The 17952-nt window shown below is 38.3% G+C and overlaps 1 protein-coding gene across 1 annotated transcript in view; it reads left to right on the top strand.

Moving 5' to 3' along the window:
* LOC103665425 (dynein heavy chain 8, axonemal-like) overlaps positions 1-17952 on the top strand; it is a 148817-nt gene that overhangs the window by 87295 nt on the left and 43570 nt on the right. The window contains exons 21-23 of the mRNA XM_008693362.1: positions 6993-7128; positions 8339-8454; positions 12604-12710. Of these exons, the coding sequence (XP_008691584.1) occupies positions 6993-7128; positions 8339-8454; positions 12604-12710 (359 nt within the window). The remainder of the gene's footprint in view (positions 1-6992; positions 7129-8338; positions 8455-12603; positions 12711-17952) is intronic.

The raw sequence follows: 17952 nt of genomic DNA, 5'->3' as shown, positions 1-17952 counted from the left end.
CTTGTACACTCTACAAGAATAATTCTTGTGGTATTGTATTATGAATTGTATCTCATTAAAAAAAAGAAATAAAATCAATTTGACAGTTTTCCAATCTGTCCCTGGACTGCCCTTCAGTTCAGTCTCTTCTTCACTGAGTTCTAAGACGGCCCATGGAAAAAGTTCTGACCTCTTTTCAAAATCTCAGTCCTCCAAATGGGCCCCAAATCCCACGCCTTCTTGCCCTCTTGGCAACCTTTCTCCCCCAGTCTTTTTCCCTCTCTTCTCAATCTCCATTTTTCCCCTCCACCGGACACCTCCTACTAGCAGTCTAATATGTTCTATTGCCTTTTCCTTGCCAACAAACAAAAACCTTCCCACATCTCCCTTCACTTATCATTCACAACCCAACTTCCCATTCATGCTGCCTTCACTTTCCCATCTTTCATTTCCCCTCTTCATTTGTTTTCCCCAGCTCCTGGCTCAAATCATTTCTGGCACGAATTGTTATTTTTAACGACTTTATGGAGATAGGATCCACACAACATACAATGTACCAATTCTAACTGTGCAGTCCAGTGGTTTTAGCTTATTCACAGAGTTGGGCAACCATCATGGCAATTTTAGAACATTTTTCATCTCAACCCTTCCAGCCCTGGGCAGCCACTTATCTGTCTTCTGTCTCTTTAGAGGTGCTTGTTTCCCTGCTCGTCTGAAGTATCTCTCAGCACTGTCATTCCAGTGTTAACCACTGTGTTGAATAAACCAGCAAGGATGGAATGAATGAGTGATGGAAACGGGTGGGAAGAGTTGCTGGGGTGGGGAGGGGATCAGAGAATACTTTTTAAGGGACCTCCACACTGTTTTCCAAAGTGGCTGTACCAACTTGCATTCTAACCAACAGCCTACACTTATTTCTACCTCATCTCTACTAATGATCAAGCTTCCTTTCTAAAATCTCAAGATGGGCAGGGGGCTGATGGTTGCCTCCACTGCTACCATATTCAAGAACTGCCTTCTTTATAATGTGTAGGATCTTACACAGTGTGTAACAGAGACAACACTAAATAACCCATTTTTACATCCTGTTCTTGGAGCATGCAAGTTTAAAATGATTGTGTCTTCCTGGCCATTTGTTCCTTCTATCATTGTTAAGCTTTTAATCTTTGAAGACTATGTTATTTGACAGTATTTTAGCTACAAAAGACTTTTTTGGTTATTATGTTCCAGATATATCTTTTTCTATTCTGTTTTTTTTCAACCAGTCTGGGTTCTCCTATTTAGGTTTTCTCTTCTAAAGAACATTTAGCTGGATTTTGTTTTTAACCTACTGTGAAAAATCTGTCATTTTCTTTGCCTATTACTGTGTAAATTTAATGCACTTTCAATTAGAATTCCTATACATTTATTTTTATAAACTGAATTAAATTATATTATTTTAAAATGATGAATAAGGAAGAATAGGGAATAAAAAATGAAAATACTTAAAGCCATTGTAATCAAATCAATGTGGCATTAACAGAAAAAAAATATAATTTAGAGGAACAAAATAAAGAATCTAGGAGAAAAAGATCACAATAAAAAATTAATACATGTCAAAGGTAATATTTTAGTTCAATGGGAAAAATGATGGATTATTTAAATGGTGCTGGTACAATATACTGTTTTTCAGGAAGAAAATATGATTAGGTGCCTCTCTTTTTTAATTATTGAAGTATACATGACATGCAATGTTAAATTAGTTTCAGATGAACAACACAGTGATTTGACAATTCTATACATTACTCAATGCTCACTACAATAAGCATAGTCACCACCTGTCACTGTACATTATTACAGTATTATTGACTATATTCCCTATTACTTACTTTACATCTCTGTGATGGATGTATAAGTGTTTGTACCTACCTCTTAATCCTCGTCGCCTATTTTATCCATCTCTCCACTCCATCCCGTCTGGCAACCACCAGTTTGTTTTCTGTATTTATCAGTTTGTTTCTGTTGTTTTTTTTTTTGTCTGTTTGTTCATTTGATCGCTTGTTTTGTTTCTATCCATGTTGCTATAAATGGAAAGATCTCATTCTTTTTTATGGTGGGGTAGTATTCCATTGTTTATATATATCACATCTTCTTTATCCATTCATCTATTGATGGGCACTTGGGCTGCTTCCATAATTTGGCTGTTATAACTAGTGCTGCAACGAACATAGAGGTGCATGTATCCCTTTGAATTAGTATTGTGTGTGTGTGTGTGTGTGTGTGTGTGTGTGTGTGTGTGTGTGTGTGTAAATACCCAGTAGTGCGATTACTGAATCCTAGAGTTGTTCTATTTTTTACTTTTTGAGGAATGTCCTTACTATTTTCCACAGTGGCTGTGCCAGTTTGCATCCCCACCAATAGTACAAAAGAGTTCCTTTTCCTCTATATCCTCACCAAAAATTGTTTCTTGTGTTTTTGATTTTAGCCATTCTGACAGGCGTGAGGTGATATCTTATAGTTTTGATTTGTACTTCCCTGATCAGTGACATTGAACATCTTTCCATGTGTCTCTTGGCCATTTGTATATCTTTGTGGAAAATGTCTTTTTGGTGTTAAAATTTTTCCATCTTTGTTCAGTGGAATCCTTCAGGCTGGCTTCTACATTTTTTATATGACTCCAGTAGTCTTTGAAAGCTTCCTTGCTTTCTGGAACAATATGATATCATAGGCTCATCTTGTGCATTTCCTGTCCCAGATCTGGAATCACCCATTTCTCCAGTCAGCCCTCATTCCTTTCTGTGTTATTAGTGGAAAATGGTATATGGAGATCACAGTCTGGGTCCTAGGAAAAGCACTTATTTTAAACTTTTAGGTATTCCTTATAGTATTATTTCTGCATCTCCAGATAGTATACTTGGGGCACTCTTTCTTGAATTGGCAAATTTGCACATTATTTTCTTCCTGCTTTAATAAGTGAGCATTTAGCTCTTTGACCCTATCCTCTATCACTTCTCCCTTGTCCTCTCAATATAGCTATAAAATTATTTTTAGTTAATCAGTAATGGTAAATAGCAGCACTTAATTATGCCTATATAAATATTAGCCAATGCAGAACCATGTATTGTACATAATATATTTTTTCTTATACAACTTTCTTGTTTTTCTTGGGGTTTCTAATGCCTTTCTTCTCACATGATCTTTCAAGTACACTATTACATCAGAGTCCCATTTTTCCCCCAAGAGACTTCCTCTCAGAGCCCTCCTAATACCTGTTTTTAACTTGGGTTGATTAGTCTCTAGATCAGCTGCAAAATTACTAACCTGGGACTCACCCTGTCTGCTCTATTTCCTGGATTCCATATTATTCTAGGAGGGACAGCCCTTCAGACGACGAAATGTTCTTTTCTGAGCACCTGAAATTTTCCAAAGAAGAAGTCTCTTATTTCCTGCCCCGGGGGAGCTAGGGGTAATTTCCTGCCTGCCATTTTCTTCTCACTCATTCTAGAATCTGACTATATGCACTTCATACCAGGTTTTAACTTAAAAACGAGTAGAATACAAAGGAGTGGGGAATACCTATATCAGTGTCCTTTTTGTCCGATTTACAATGATAATCATTTTCTGTTGGTATGTACCTGTAACTGTTGTGACATTATTAACTGCTCATTGGGGAAAACTTCACACTACCAGATAAAATTTACTTTGAACACACTAACAAGGAAATTTTACATGCATAGAAGGAGAAACAGATCACACAAATCAAGGAAATTGGAATAGATTAAGTGTGACCGGGTTTGAATGTGGTGATTGTATTGATATCACAACAGAAGAAGCTATTACTATTAGGTAAGTGATACGTCTCCACTCTGTACGTCAAGAGGTGGACTTTTGAAGAGTGCTTTGCCAATCAGTATGCCCCAGTCACTTGCGTCAGTGGGACCAAGGTCTAGTAATCTGTGGGCTGCTTTTCCACAAACCTGTCGTCAGGTGGGCCATTATAATGTAGGCAGAGTGAAATTTATAATGACAGGGGAAGTCTGTTAATATTATGGACAGAAGTAAGTTTTGGAAACACACCATACATAGTGCTTATTTTGGGGGGAGGTTAGTGTGGGCCAACCAGTGGTTTCAAGCCATATTTGGGAATCAGGGATATTTGCAGTCAGGGAAGTGGTCCTTGACTTGGAGCATCTAACTGTGGTTTTAGGAGAGATGATGTTCATTAATAAAAAGCTATCGTCCACCGGCTTCACATTGGATCTTTTGCTCTATTTGCTGAGGCTGGGACTCTGGAAAGTATTTTATCTTTAGCCACCTGGCTCCCTTTTAGGTTTTGCCAGTAGTGGTGCTAGAAGGAGGGTGGAGGAGAGAGGAGAGACTTGCTCTTTCCTGTTTTTCTTCCTGTTCCCAATACAGTCAGACAAACTCTCTTGACTGGCAGTGGCAGTTAATCCTAGGTCCTAGCTTTTTCCAGCCCTTCCAGAGCCAGCTTCTTGTGCTTCTCAGATGTGCCAACACCACCAGGCCCCTCTGTAAGGCAGTAGCACCAGCTGAGTAGCTCCCTCACTTCCCAGCTCCAGGTTCTAAAGACTCCAGCCTCTTGCCTTGGCTCTCGCACACCCCAGGTTCAGGAGCTGCTTCCTGCAATAACTCTCCGTGTGACTTTTGTGTCCCCTTTTGCCTTCTTTGGTCCTTTAACAGTTGTTTAGTCACTTCTCTATATTACATTTTCTCATTCTGTCGGTTAAAATAGCTGGTGTGGCATCTGTTTTCCTGACTGAACTCTGACTGACATATCTGTATCTCAATAGGTATACAAACAGAATAGAAAATCAGGGAAATGTGATCCAAGTTATGATAGGAAAACTGGTGAATACATTAAAGGGTATTAATAGTTATTTCAACAAAATCAACTTGGCTCCATAGAGTCGGAAAGTAGATTAGTGGCTGCCAGGTCTGTGAGGATGGGTGAATGAGGAGGGACTGCTAATGGGTATGGAGATTCTTTTGGGGGGAGATAAAAATGTTCTGGAAATCAATAGCAGTGATGGTTACACGACTCTCTGCATATATAAACCAATGACTATAAACCAATGACTTGTACACTCTACAAGAATAATTCTTGTGGTATTGTATTATGAATTGTATCTCATTAAAAAAAAGAAATAAAATCAATTTGACAGTTTTCCAATCTGTCCCTGGACTGCCCTTCAGTTCAGTCTCTTCTTCACTGAGTTCTAAGATGGCCCATGGAAAAAGTTCTGACCTCTTTTCAAAATCTCAGTCCTCCAAATGGGCCCCAAATCCCACGCCTTCTTGCCCTCTTGGCAACCTTTCTCCCCCAGTCTTTTTCCCTGTCTTCTCAATCTCCATTTTTCCCCTCCACCGGACACCTCCTACTAGCAGTCTAATATGTTCTATTGCCTTTTCCTTGCCAACAAACAAAAACCTTCCCACATCTCCCTTCACTTATCATTCACAACCCAACTTCCCATTCATGCTGCCTTCACTTTCCCATCTTTCATTTCCCCTCTTCATTTGTTTTCCCCAGCTCCTGGCTCAAATCATTTCTGGCACGAATTGTTATTTTTAACGACTTTATGGAGATAGGATCCACACAACATACAATGTACCAATTCTAACTGTGCAGTCCAGTGGTTTTAGCTTATTCACAGAGTTGGGCAACCATCATGGCAATTTTAGAACATTTTTCATCTCAACCCTTCCAGCCCTGGGCAGCCACTTATCTGTCTTCTGTCTCTTTAGAGGTGCTTGTTTCCCTGCTCGTCTGAAGTATCTCTCAGCACTGTCATTCCAGTGTTAACCACTGTGTTGAATAAACCAGCAAGGATGGAATGAATGAGTGATGGAAACGGGTGGGAAGAGTTGCTGGGGTGGGGAGGGGATCAGAGAATATCTTCAGGTAGGAGGAGGAACAGCATTTCTTTTGAGACTGAGAAAATGTGAGGATGGGTTCAGATACACACGAAGTGGGATAAAAGAGAGCGAGAGACTTAGAAGCAGCTCTCTCAATCCAGCAGCCAAGAAAGGAACATGCGAGGGCAGTCCACGAGAAATAGGGGACTTTCTGAGGCTTGTCTTGGCAGAGGTTTGCATAGACAGCCTCAGGTCTCTTTGCAGAAGTGGGTTTGAAGGCCCGCGTTGGCTGCTCCCATTTATTTTTCTCTTCCCTAAAATGTATGGACATTATAGACATTTCAAAAGACCTGTTCAATTTTATAGGCCAGTTTTCTTTTCTGAATTTAATTAGTTCTTAATTTCTTCCCAAAGCCTATTAGAAAAGTTCAGAAAGGCAGAGCAAAGGTTTTAAAATCAGACAGTACCGGTTTCAAACTCCTGTGTTCCCCAGCTGCTGTGTGACCTTGGATAAGTTGCTGATTCGTTCTGAGCCTCAGTTTTCTCATTTCTGAAATGGGGACAATAATATTACCTACTCCAAGTGGCCGTCATTTAATTAAATGAGTTATTTCATGTGAAGCTCTTAAATTGATGCCTGGCGTAGGTGAGCGTCAGGCTCACTCTAAAACCTTATCTCGTTTGAATCTCAGAGCAACTCTTAGGATTGTCCTTTTTTGAAACTACTTCTCATTTTCAAGTTTTGACATCCTTACCCCTCTTGTTCTTCAGCTTTCTTTTTTTTTTTTTTAAGTGAACTCTGTACCCAACATGGAACTTGAACTCATGATCCCAAGGTTAAGAGTCATACGTTCTACCGACTGAGCCAGCCCGGGCCAGTCACCATAAATGTGAATGTACATGTCTATGGGTGATTCAGTCAGATAAAAGTCAAAGACTGAGTTTTTCTTTTTCTCTCCTCCTTTTCTTTGCTTGGGCCTTAATAGCTATGCCTTTAGCCGTTGACAGTTTCGGATCTAAAACATTATGCTATTGGCAACTACCTCTAGTCATTTTCAAGTGGTGTTAATTATCCTTTTAGAAATTAAAGTTATATTAATAATTGTTACAGCATTTTTAAGCATCTGTAAATTACTAGTCCTTGCCTTATTTAATAGACGTACACAAAAGAATGGGCTGATGTTCTAAACCACAAAAGTAAGCATGTGGAAGAAGCTGTCAAAGAACTTATATCAATATTTGAAAATATTTATGAAGTTAAGCACAGTGGGAAAACAGCAAAACCATTACCAGGTAATTTTGCTAGTTATAATGTCTGAGTTATAGTATTATAGTAGATATGTTCTCAAGCAGGTGCCTTCTGCTTAGCAGGTACCCAAATTCCAGACTCACTGAAGGAGAGCAAGCACTACCTCATTTGCACAAATGGTGGAAATCAGAATCCAACCAAGGACCGATGTTGCAAACAAGTCTCGGGCCTGCTATGTTAATCTTTCTCGCTCTCGCTCTTTTTTTGTTTGAGCACAGCATGCTTAAAGTGTCTGGAGACATCTTTGGTTGTCATGCAGCATGGGGGATGCCGCTGGCATCTAGTGGGTGGAGCTCAGGGATGCTGTTGAACATTCCACAGTGCACGGGACAGCCTTCAGTAACCAAGAATACCAGCAGTGCTAAGGCTAAGAAACTATGAGCTTAGATAACTATCCACAGCCTTGGAACTGGAGGGTATCATGCGAAGTGAAATCAGTCAGTCAGAGAATGAAATCAGTCAGTCAGAGAAAGACAGTTATCATATGATCTCATTCATAAGTGAAATTTAAGAAACAAAATAGAGAATCATAGGGGAAGGGAGGGGAAAATAAAACAAGACAAAATCAGAGAGGGACAAACCACAAGAGACTTTAAATCATAGGAAACAAACTGAGGGTGGCTGGTGGGGAGAAGGGCGGGGGGGGGGATGGAGTAACTGGGTGATGGACATTGAGGAGGGCATGTGATATGATGAGCACTGGGTGTTGTATGCAACTGATGAATCACTGAACTCTACCTCTGAAACTAATAATACACCTATGTTAATTAATTGAATTTAAATTAAAAAAAGTAAGTATCCATAGCCTGTCTTCTTTCCCTTAGAGTTTTTCTACTTCGTTTAATTAGCTTTCTTCAGAAGTGGCAAAAACCCCAAATATCAGCTCATTAAGTTAGAATATTCAAAAGGTAAACACATATTTTAGAAAGATAATATGTAAAGCCTGCTTAAAATGTTTCTTAATTCTATATACTAAGAAGGAGGATATTTAAAAAGTGTATTTCTTAGTGGAATTATGATTCTGTTAAGATGGGCGATTTAAATTGAATTCAAAGATGATTCCTACTGAAACAAGTCTTAAATTTTTAGGTTCAGAATGTTTAAAGAAGGGTTTTCCTAAGAAGATTTGGCCACATGGAATAAACCAAATGCTCAACGTTAAATGTTATATATTTTTTGGTCTTTTATCTGTAGAACAGAGGAAACACGTTGCTTTTGGAAGTGAAACAGAAGAGGGTGAAAGCATTGATTATGAGGCTAATATCATTCCTGAGGTTGATGTTAATGATAAAGAAGATGAATTTAAGAAGGTATTTATTATGAAATGATCTCATGCAATTTAGCCGAACTATGATTCTTTGGATAGTAGATGACCTCAAATGGTGCTTCTAGGCAGTTCTGCAACCAACCTGTATGGACTTATAACCAACCTGGATTTATAACAAAATCTAGAAAATATAATTTCAATTCTACACTGTAGGATCTGGCAAGATACAGCAATCCTTCTAGTTTTCCCCAACACCATCAACTTTTAATGTGATTCTGTCAATACGGTTTATATAATCATCTCCCTGTGCTGTGATTGACCATGTTTTCTTATACTGTAAATGTCATACTTCTGGGACTGTAGTGCCAATCCATTTGACTCAAGAGTGGAGAACTCTGTTTTCAGTTACTGTGTTTAATCGAGTTACCTCTATTGCAAGGCCAAATTTTGATCCACTTGGGCCCAAGGGTCTGCATTTTTTTCTAGGACCACTGGGATAAGCTGTGGACTCCCACCCAGGAGAAAACCTGTGCGGGCAGATTTTCACACTGTGTTAAGATGTGTTGAGAATAAAGGTTGAGAAGGACTCATGGGGTTTCTCGTTCCTTTTTAGGCCTCACCCTGCTGGTCATGCATCAATTCTGAATGCCACTCCCACATTTGTGCTAATCCCTGCTTTCTCCTCCTTCTGCCAATTTTCTTTTAATCCTTCATCTTCTTTTCCTTCTTCCTCTAGTTTACATGCTTTGACACCTCTAACACACAGTTTTGGAAATAATCAGTACACATTTGATCCACTTTCACCTTATTGTTCAAGGAGGACATCATCAATGGATAGAGACATCACCAAGCACTTTCCCGCTGAGACTAGATTTTAGCTGTAGATTTCCTCTCCGTGCCATGTCCCAGGTGGCCATTATCAATCAGCAGGAGTCAGCTGGAGAGAGGAAGTGTATGCCCTGCCAGCAGTCCTTCTCTTCCAATTGCATTCCCTCTGACACTGGCGGGGGTCCTTAGAGCAAGCCTGATTATCATCAGAATCTCTTGAATTGGGGGATCACTTGGAGCTGCATGAGTGCAGTCACCTTCTAAATAGCCTCTGCCTCTCAAGTCCATCGTCTTCCACATTGTTGCCAGAATGGTCTCTAACACAAATCTGACTATATCATGCCTGTGTTTTAGCCTGGAAATTCACCAACGCTGATCATATTCCTCTTTGCTCATGCCTGATAGCCCTGCCTTCTGACCCAACTCAAACTGTCTGGTCCACCCTGTCCCAAGGAGCAGGGCGTAGAGTAGAGAGGAACGCTGTGGCCAGAGTCTGGTTCTGGAGGTGTGACTCACTGTGCAAGTAAGACATGGTGCCCAGATCCCTGCCCAGGCTCCATATTTGTCCTGCACTCTGACCCATAAACTTGGCAACTCCTCTGGTGGGAAAGATGGGCTTAGAGAGAGAGGCAAACCATGGTCCCAGGGCGGTGGAAGTTTCATCCCATATATTTTGGTACTGTACATTTTAAATTTCTTTTAAAGATTTTATTTATTTATTTGAGAGAGAGAGAGTGAGACTGAGAGCACGAGCAGGATGAAGGGCAGAGGGAAAAGCAGACTCCCTGCTGAGCAGGGAGCCCAGTGCAGGTCTTGATCCTGGGACTCTGGGATCATGATCTGAGCCAAAGGCAGACACTTAACCGACTGAGCCACCTGGGTGCCCTTGTTGCCACCTTTAGAGAGGCAGGTCCTCACCCTGTCACTTGTACTAAGTTCCTTGGGCCCTGAAGTTTTGTGCGGAGAGGTCTTGAATGGTCTCTAACATTGGGGCATGTGACTGCTCGTGTGTCATTTAGGGATGCTTTCAATTTTTCCCTTTGGATCTGTTAGTATTTGCTTTATATATTTTGATGCTCCTGTTGGGTGCATCTACATTCATAAATGTTTTATCTTCTTGCTGGATTGACTCCTTTTATCATTATGTAATGCCATTCTCTCTCTCTCTCTCTTTTTTTTTATAGTCTTTGTTTTCAAGTGTGTTTTGTCTGTTTTGAGTAGGTTCTTCAGCTTTATTTTCATTTCCATTACATGAAATATCTTTTTCCATCCTTTCACTTTCAGTCTCTGTGTGTCTTTACTTCTGAAATGAGTCTCTTTTAGGCAGCATATAAATGCATCTTATTTCTTTATCCATTCAGCCACTCTGTGTCTTTTGTTTGGAGAATTTAGTCCATTTCATTTCAAGTAATTGTTGATAAGTATATACTTATTGCCATTTTGTTCATTGCTCTCTGGCTATTTTGTAGTTCCTCTCTGTTCCTTTCTTCTCTTCTCTTGTCGTCTGATGACTTTGTTTACTGTTATGTTTCCTTTCTCATTCTGTTCTGTGTATTAACTATAAGTTTTTGCTTTGTGTTTACTCTGAGGTTCACATAAAATATCCATTTAAATAGCAGTCTTTTTACAATTGACAGCAACTGAATTTAAACACATTTTAAAACTTTACTTTTTTTCTTCCTCACCCCTAGTATTTATAATTTTGGTGACACACTTTACAACTTTTTATTTTATACTTCCTTTAACTGATTATGATCATTTTAGCTAATTTTACTACTTTTATCTTTTAACCTTCATGCTTGCTTTATAAGTCATTGGTCCACTACCTTTGTTACAGAGTTACCTTTTCCAGTGAGATTTTTACTTTCATATGTTTTGTTGTTATTAATTAGTGCCATTTTTTTTTTATCATAAAGAAATCCCTTTAGCAGTTTTTTAGGGCCGGTGCAGTGGTGATGAACTTCTTTAACTTTTGCTTGTCTGGAAAGCTATGAATCTCTCCTTAAATTCTGAATGATGATCTTGCCACATAGAGAAGTCTTGTTTGGAAGGTTTTTTTCCTTTCAGCACTTAGAATTTGCCGTACTACTTTCTTCTGGCCTGTAAGTTTCTGCTGAAAAATCTGTTGATTACCTTATGGGGTTTCCCCTTGTATGTAAAAAGTTGTTTTTCTCTTCCTGCTTTCAGGATTATCTCTTAAGTTGTCTTTAACTTTAATCATTTTAATTACAGTGTGTCTTGGTGTGGATCTCTTTGGATTCATTTTAGTGGGAACTCTGTGCTTTGTGCCCATGGATTCCTGATTCCTTCTTCAGACTAGGGAAGTTTTTAGCCTTTATTTCTTTAAATCATTTTTCTGGCTCTTCCTCTCTCTCTCTTCCCCTTCTGGGTTTCCTATCAGCACTCGTTCCACTTGATGTTGTCCCAAAGGCTCCTCAAGATATTTTCACTTTCTTAATTCTGTTTTCATTTTGCTGCTTTGTCTTCCAGCTCACTGATCCATTCTTCTACTTCACCCCATCTGCTGTTGAACTGCTCTAGTGTATTTTTCAGTTCACTTATAACTTCTCTTCAGTCCTTCCTTCCTTCTTTCCTTTCTTTCTTCGCTTTCTCTTTCCCTTTTCTTTTCCTTTCCCTTTCCTCTTTCTTTCTTTCTTAGAATATTTTATTTATTTATTTGACAGAGAGAGAGCATAAGCAGGGGAAGCAGCAGGCAGAGGCAGGGAGGCAGAAGGAAAGGGAGAAGCAGGCTCCCTACTGAGCATGGAGCCTGAAGTGGGTCTTGATCCCAGGACCCTGGGATCATGACTTGAGCCAAAGGCAGACGCTTAACCAACTGAGGCACCCAGGCATCCTTCTTCAGTACTTTCTTATATTTTCCTCTCTCTTTGTTGAGGTTGTCACTGTGTTCATCCTTCTCCCAAGTCCAGTGAGCATCTTTATGACTATTACTTGTACTCTTTATCAGGTAGTTGATTATCTCTGTTTCATTTAGTTCTTTTCCTAAGGTTTTTTTCTTGTTCTTTTGTTTGGAACATATTCCTCTGTCTCCTCATTTTGCCTAGTTCTCTTGTGTTTGTTTCTATGTATTAGGTAAGTTAGCTACATTTCACAGGCTTAAAGTAGTGGCCTTATGCCCAGAAGTTCAATCTTCTGGCATCATCAGAGGCAGGCACTCACCGGCTATCCCTTATGTGGGCTCTCTTTGGTTGTGGCAGGGCTGTGGCTGTGGCACAGTGGTGGGTAGGCCTGGCCCTCAGTTTGGCTGTAGGACATGGCTATGACTGCTGTCATACATTGGTGGGTGGGGGATCTTGCATGCCACCATCTTGAACCCAACTCTCAATATGATTTCTTGTTACAGGAATGTAAAGAGGTCTATGCTTTTTTCTCTCATCAATTACTAGACAGTCTTCAAAAAGCTACCCGGTTATCTTTGGACACAATGAAAAGAAGAATATTTGTTTCAAGGCAAGTTGAAAATATGCTAAATAATTCTGGTAATACTACCTTAACATAATGCTAATAGTACCTCTTAGTTTTACTAATTTAAAATTTATAAAATTTAAAATTTAAAAAATCATATTCATAAAAAGACAGTATGAAAATATATGTGTAATACTTCAAGAACAGTGATCAAATGAACAATAATGTTCCGGCACCCAGGCCAAGACAGAGAACATTGAACACTATCAGTCCCCTTACCAGTCCTTTCTCTGCTCACCCAAAGGTAACCACTATGCTGAACTTGATGTTTATTATTGTCTTGGTTTTCCTTACAGTTCACTACATGTTTGTACCCCTAATCAATGTATTAATTTTGCCTGTATCTGAATTGTGTTCAGTGTTATGTTTTTGAGATTCATCCATGTTGATATAATTTATTATACACAATCTGTTTATTCTACTGGTGATGGTCATTTGGGTTGTTCCAGTTTGAGTTATTCTGAATACAGCCTCTGTGAATATTTTTGTACCTGTCTCCTGCTACACTTGTTAAGAATGGAATAGTTGGGCTCTGGGGTATGTGCATACCTCCCTTTACAAGAGTCCCCATGGCTCCTCATCCTTGCACACAGTTGGTATTGTTCAATTAAAAAATTCTTGTCAGCAAGGGGATATGAAGTTGCATCTCACTGGGATTTAAATGATCGTTTTCTTAGTGATGAGGTTGAACATACTTTCATGTTTATGAGCCATTCGTGCCTTCTTTTCCTTGAAATTTGTGTTCTTTTCTTTCTCATGTCTTGTCTTATCTTGGCTTGGCTTCTCTTTCTTCCCTTCTTTTATTCCTTCATTTCTTTTTTTTATTCATTTTTCTATTGGACTGGACTTATTCATGGGTGTTCTCAATATATTACTTTGTTGATGATAATATAGCAGACATCTTCTCTGTGTTGTGCCTCTCTTTTATTCTTTTTATGATATCTTTTACTGATTTAAAGTATTCAAATTTCTCAATCTTTTCTTTAAAATATTCAAATTCATTGATCTTTTCCTTGTGATTTTTATGTCTTTTAAAAGAAATCATTCCTTACCTCATAATGTCTTCTAAAATTTTATACTTTTGCTTTTATATTTAGGGATTTAATCCACATGGTATTGATTTTTGTGTTTAATGAAAGGTAGGAGATCAATATATTTTTTCCACATGGTTAATTAATTAACCAAATTGAACATTACATCAAAAAATAATGATGTACTATATGCTGGCTAATTGAACAAAATAAAAAGAAAAAAACAAAAAAACCTGCAAAAACTAGGAGTATTGGTTAAAGGGTACAAACTTCCAGTTAAAGATGGATAAGTTCTGTAAATTATTTTATAGCATGGTGATTATAGCTTATAATTCTGTATTATACTTGCAAGCTGATAAGTGAGTAGATCTTATGTGTTCTCACCACAAAAAAGAAATGGTAATTATGTGATGCGGGTGATAATGATTTTGCAGTGTATAAATGTTTCAACTCAACATGTCTTACATCTTAAACTTATACATGTTATATGCCAGTTGTATCTCAATAAAGCCAGGGGAAAAGCTAGAAGTATTTCTGTTTGTAAAGAAAGGCAGTAGGACTATAAAACGAGATGTTTAACTATTCATAGCTAAAACATATCAGGATGCCTTTCTGATATTATAGTGAGTGAAAATTATTTCATGTTTCTAATGTGAGGAGATTTGGAAATATCTCAATATTATAATATTATATATAATAAATGTAATAAATATATAATAATACAAAACATAATATTGAATATTTTAAAAAGTTGTTGAAAAATTACTTTTCTCTTTGAGATATTTATTTATTTAAAAATTTTATTTGAAAGAGAGAGAGAGCAAGAGGGTGAGAGAGCACAAGCAGGGGGAGGGGCAGAGGGAGACAGAAACAGACTCCCCGCTGAGGTAGAACCTGACATGGGGCTGGAGTCCTGGGACCCTGAGTTCATGACCTGAGCCGAAGGCAGACGCTTAACCGAATGAGCCACTGAGGCGCCCTGAGAGAATTATTTAAATTACACTGAATCTATAGAGCAGTTTGGAGAGAATTAGCGTTCTTACAATATTGAGTCTTCCATCCAGAATCATAGATTACCTCTCCATTTAAATCTTACTATTTCTCAATGAAGTTTTACAATTCTCTGTGTAAAAGTCTTGCACATTTTTGTTATATTTTTTCATTGGCTATTCATGGCTAAATTTTAATTTAATCACACTGTTATAATCTCCCAATGTGATTGTGAACTTGACAAATTTCCCTTCTCTTTTGGTCAGTTCTTGTTGTATGTGTTTTAAGCCTATTCTATTAGGTGCGCACAAAGTCATAGTAGTTAAACTTATTTCGAACACTGTATTTTTAATTTTTACCTTATCCCTTTATGTGCGTTAATCCTAACCCCTCAAACTCTTTTTAGTCTGTTATTAATTTTACTTTACCAGCTTTTTTGGTATATTGCTTTTTAGCCCTTAAATGTTCAAACCTTACTGTGCAGTTTTTGTTGTATTTCTTAAAAGCGTCATATACCTGATTATTTTTATTTGATCTGATTATCTCTGCTTTTTAATAGAGTGTAATTTGTCTACATTTATTGTGATTTTTTTCATGTAATGATACTTAATTTATGACATTTCATTTTGTGTCTTCTTTTTAGTATCTGATTTCTTTGGTTCATTTCATTATCCCTGTTATCTTTGGGATGGATAATATTTTCCTTCCTGTATTTCAGTGAAGTAGTTACCCTTAAATTGAGAATACATATATCTTGCTTCAGTTTTAAAAAACTTCCTGTCTATGGTTTTTCAGTTTTCTAGTCTTATCTCTAACTACAAGGGCCTGGCATGCTTTACTCACTGAATTGTATCTACCTCATTATTGCTGCTTGATGTTTTCATTTTACCTTTTTTTTGAACATGAATACTGGCATATTTTATTAAAATCTCCAGATTCTTGTGTATTTCTTGTATCCCACTGGTTCCTTAGGGTGCATGAGGGGTAAACTCACTTATTCTTCATTTTAAGTCTGAAAAATGTCTTTTCTGCTTTCATACTCTCATGACAGTTTGGTTGGATAAAAAATTTTTGTTTGTCTCTCTGCATTTTGAAAGCACTTCATTTTTTTCCTGACTTATATTGTTGCTGATAAGTCTGCAGGAAGTCTAACTGAAGATTATTTTTTATCCTCGATGTTCTATAGTTTTCTTTCCCTGTGTGCATTTGTCTTTACTTAATCCTGCTTTGTTCTCAGTGTGCGCTTTCTATTTGAGGGTGTATAGCGTTTCTTAATCCTGGAAAATCCTCAGCAATTTCCTTTTCAGTTGTTGCTTCTGGGACATTCCTTTCACTCTCTTCTGATGGAACTCCTAGTAGCTGGATGTTGAATAGATTAACCATGTGATTTATTGTTCCAACCAGGACACCCTTTTGAGTGAAGGGACACTATCCAGATGAAGTGTTGGGACAGATTTAACCTGGAACTGTTCTGGGCACACTGGACATGCAGTCATCTCAGTTCTTGGGACTTTGGGGCTGTCCTGCCTGTCTCCTAACCCCTCTGTCATATGTTTTGTCTTTTTGCCTTTCTGGGCTGCATTATGAGCAGGTATTTCTCTTTCTAGTCTAAAGATGATCTCATCTATTGCATCTTAAATATTTCAATTAATATTTTTTCCTTATTCTCCAGATACTCTATCATTTCTGCCTTTTTAATTTAGTAATTTATTATTTTGGGAGAAGATAGCCTTCATTGATCTCTTTGAATATTCTCAATATATTTATTTTAGAGTTTGTTATACCTCCGTACATTGATTTTATCCAGAGTGAGTTTTTGTTTCAATTATTAATTCCTTTTGTCCTCTTTCTTACTGTAAGACTTGTTCATGCCCATTAGGGTTTTAGTTTATAGGACCTCTTTGAGTGAGAGGTGTGTGTGTGTGTGTGTGTGTGTGTGTGTGTGTGTTTCTCTCTCCCACCCTGCCTCCCTACCTAGGAGTTTCATTTTTTGTCTCCTATGATCCTGGGAACCTTGAATCCAATACTGCCCCCTGAAGAGATACTGGGGATATGGCAGGTTCGGCCACAGGAGTGGCCTGACTTAATCGCTTCCTAGGGGATGCTGTGGATTTGTTTTGTCACCCCAGGGCCACATCTGCTGGAGATGTTGTAGCTGCAGCCAGTAGGTTGATGGACTATATTTTGTGTTTGCTTTGCCTCTTTACAAGTGGAGGAGAATCACCTTAGTTTTCGACTTCGGGTAGCAAGCTGGGCCGAGGTCCTATCTCACTTGGAGTGCTTTCAGTGCCCTAGAGTCCTCAGGAGCCAACCTTCTACTGTCACTGCCTAATTCCCAACCACACCTGTGTTCCTGACCCATTTCTGATTCATGCAGGTGCTAACCTGGTATTCGAGCATGCTCATGTCCTTTATATTCCATCCATGTTTGTTACATATTTGGCACAAAGAGGTGTTTTTGAAGTCTGAACTCGCTGTGCCATGTTGGCTTGTAAGTCCTGCATATTTAAGTAATTTCGGAAGAAATATGCATGAGCATAACACTTCAACATCCTCCTTTGTCTAAAATGTCTTTTTCTTACCCTCACACAAGAATGCTAGTTTGGTCGACTTGAATCATAATTTCTTTCTCTCACACTCTACAAATACTGTTCCATTGGCTTCTTTTCTTTCCACTTTCAGACAAGGGTTCTGCTGTTAAGCCAGTTTTCTAAGTAACAGCCTGTTGTTTGGATGCTTACAGGATTTACCCTTTTACTCTGGAAATTCACAAATTTTATGTTTAAGTGTAGGTGATTTTTCCCATGAAGCCTGTCAGGTACACAGAGAATCTTTTGAAGATGATAAAACAGGTCTCTTCTTAAGATTAGAGAAGGCTGTGCTTTAATTGACCATATGTAGGTTTCATGTGCTGGACTGAGGCAGGAAAGCGTCTCTGAGCTGAGTGACCCTCTAAGTTACTCAACCTCTCCCTGCCTTGGTTTCCTCATTTGCAAAATGCAAAAAATAATCACAGGATCTGTCTCACATAGTTAATGTGAGCATGAAATGTGTGTTAATTCATGGAAAGTGCTTGGAAGAGTGCCTGGCATACACAAAGCATTCAATAAATATTACTTTTCTTTATGTTTTTTCTTACCTTTTCTTTAAGTAGTATGTGTCTCTTTGTATTCTGCCCCTGAAATTTTGGAGAATGCTTTAAGCTC

The sequence above is a fragment of the Ursus maritimus genome, unplaced genomic scaffold, assembly GCF_017311325.1.
Source record: "Ursus maritimus isolate PB19 unplaced genomic scaffold, ASM1731132v1 scaffold_30, whole genome shotgun sequence".
NCBI lineage: Eukaryota > Metazoa > Chordata > Mammalia > Carnivora > Ursidae > Ursus > Ursus maritimus.
Note: the sequence above shows the minus strand (reverse complement) of the source record. Positions and strands in the feature narration are given on the sequence as shown.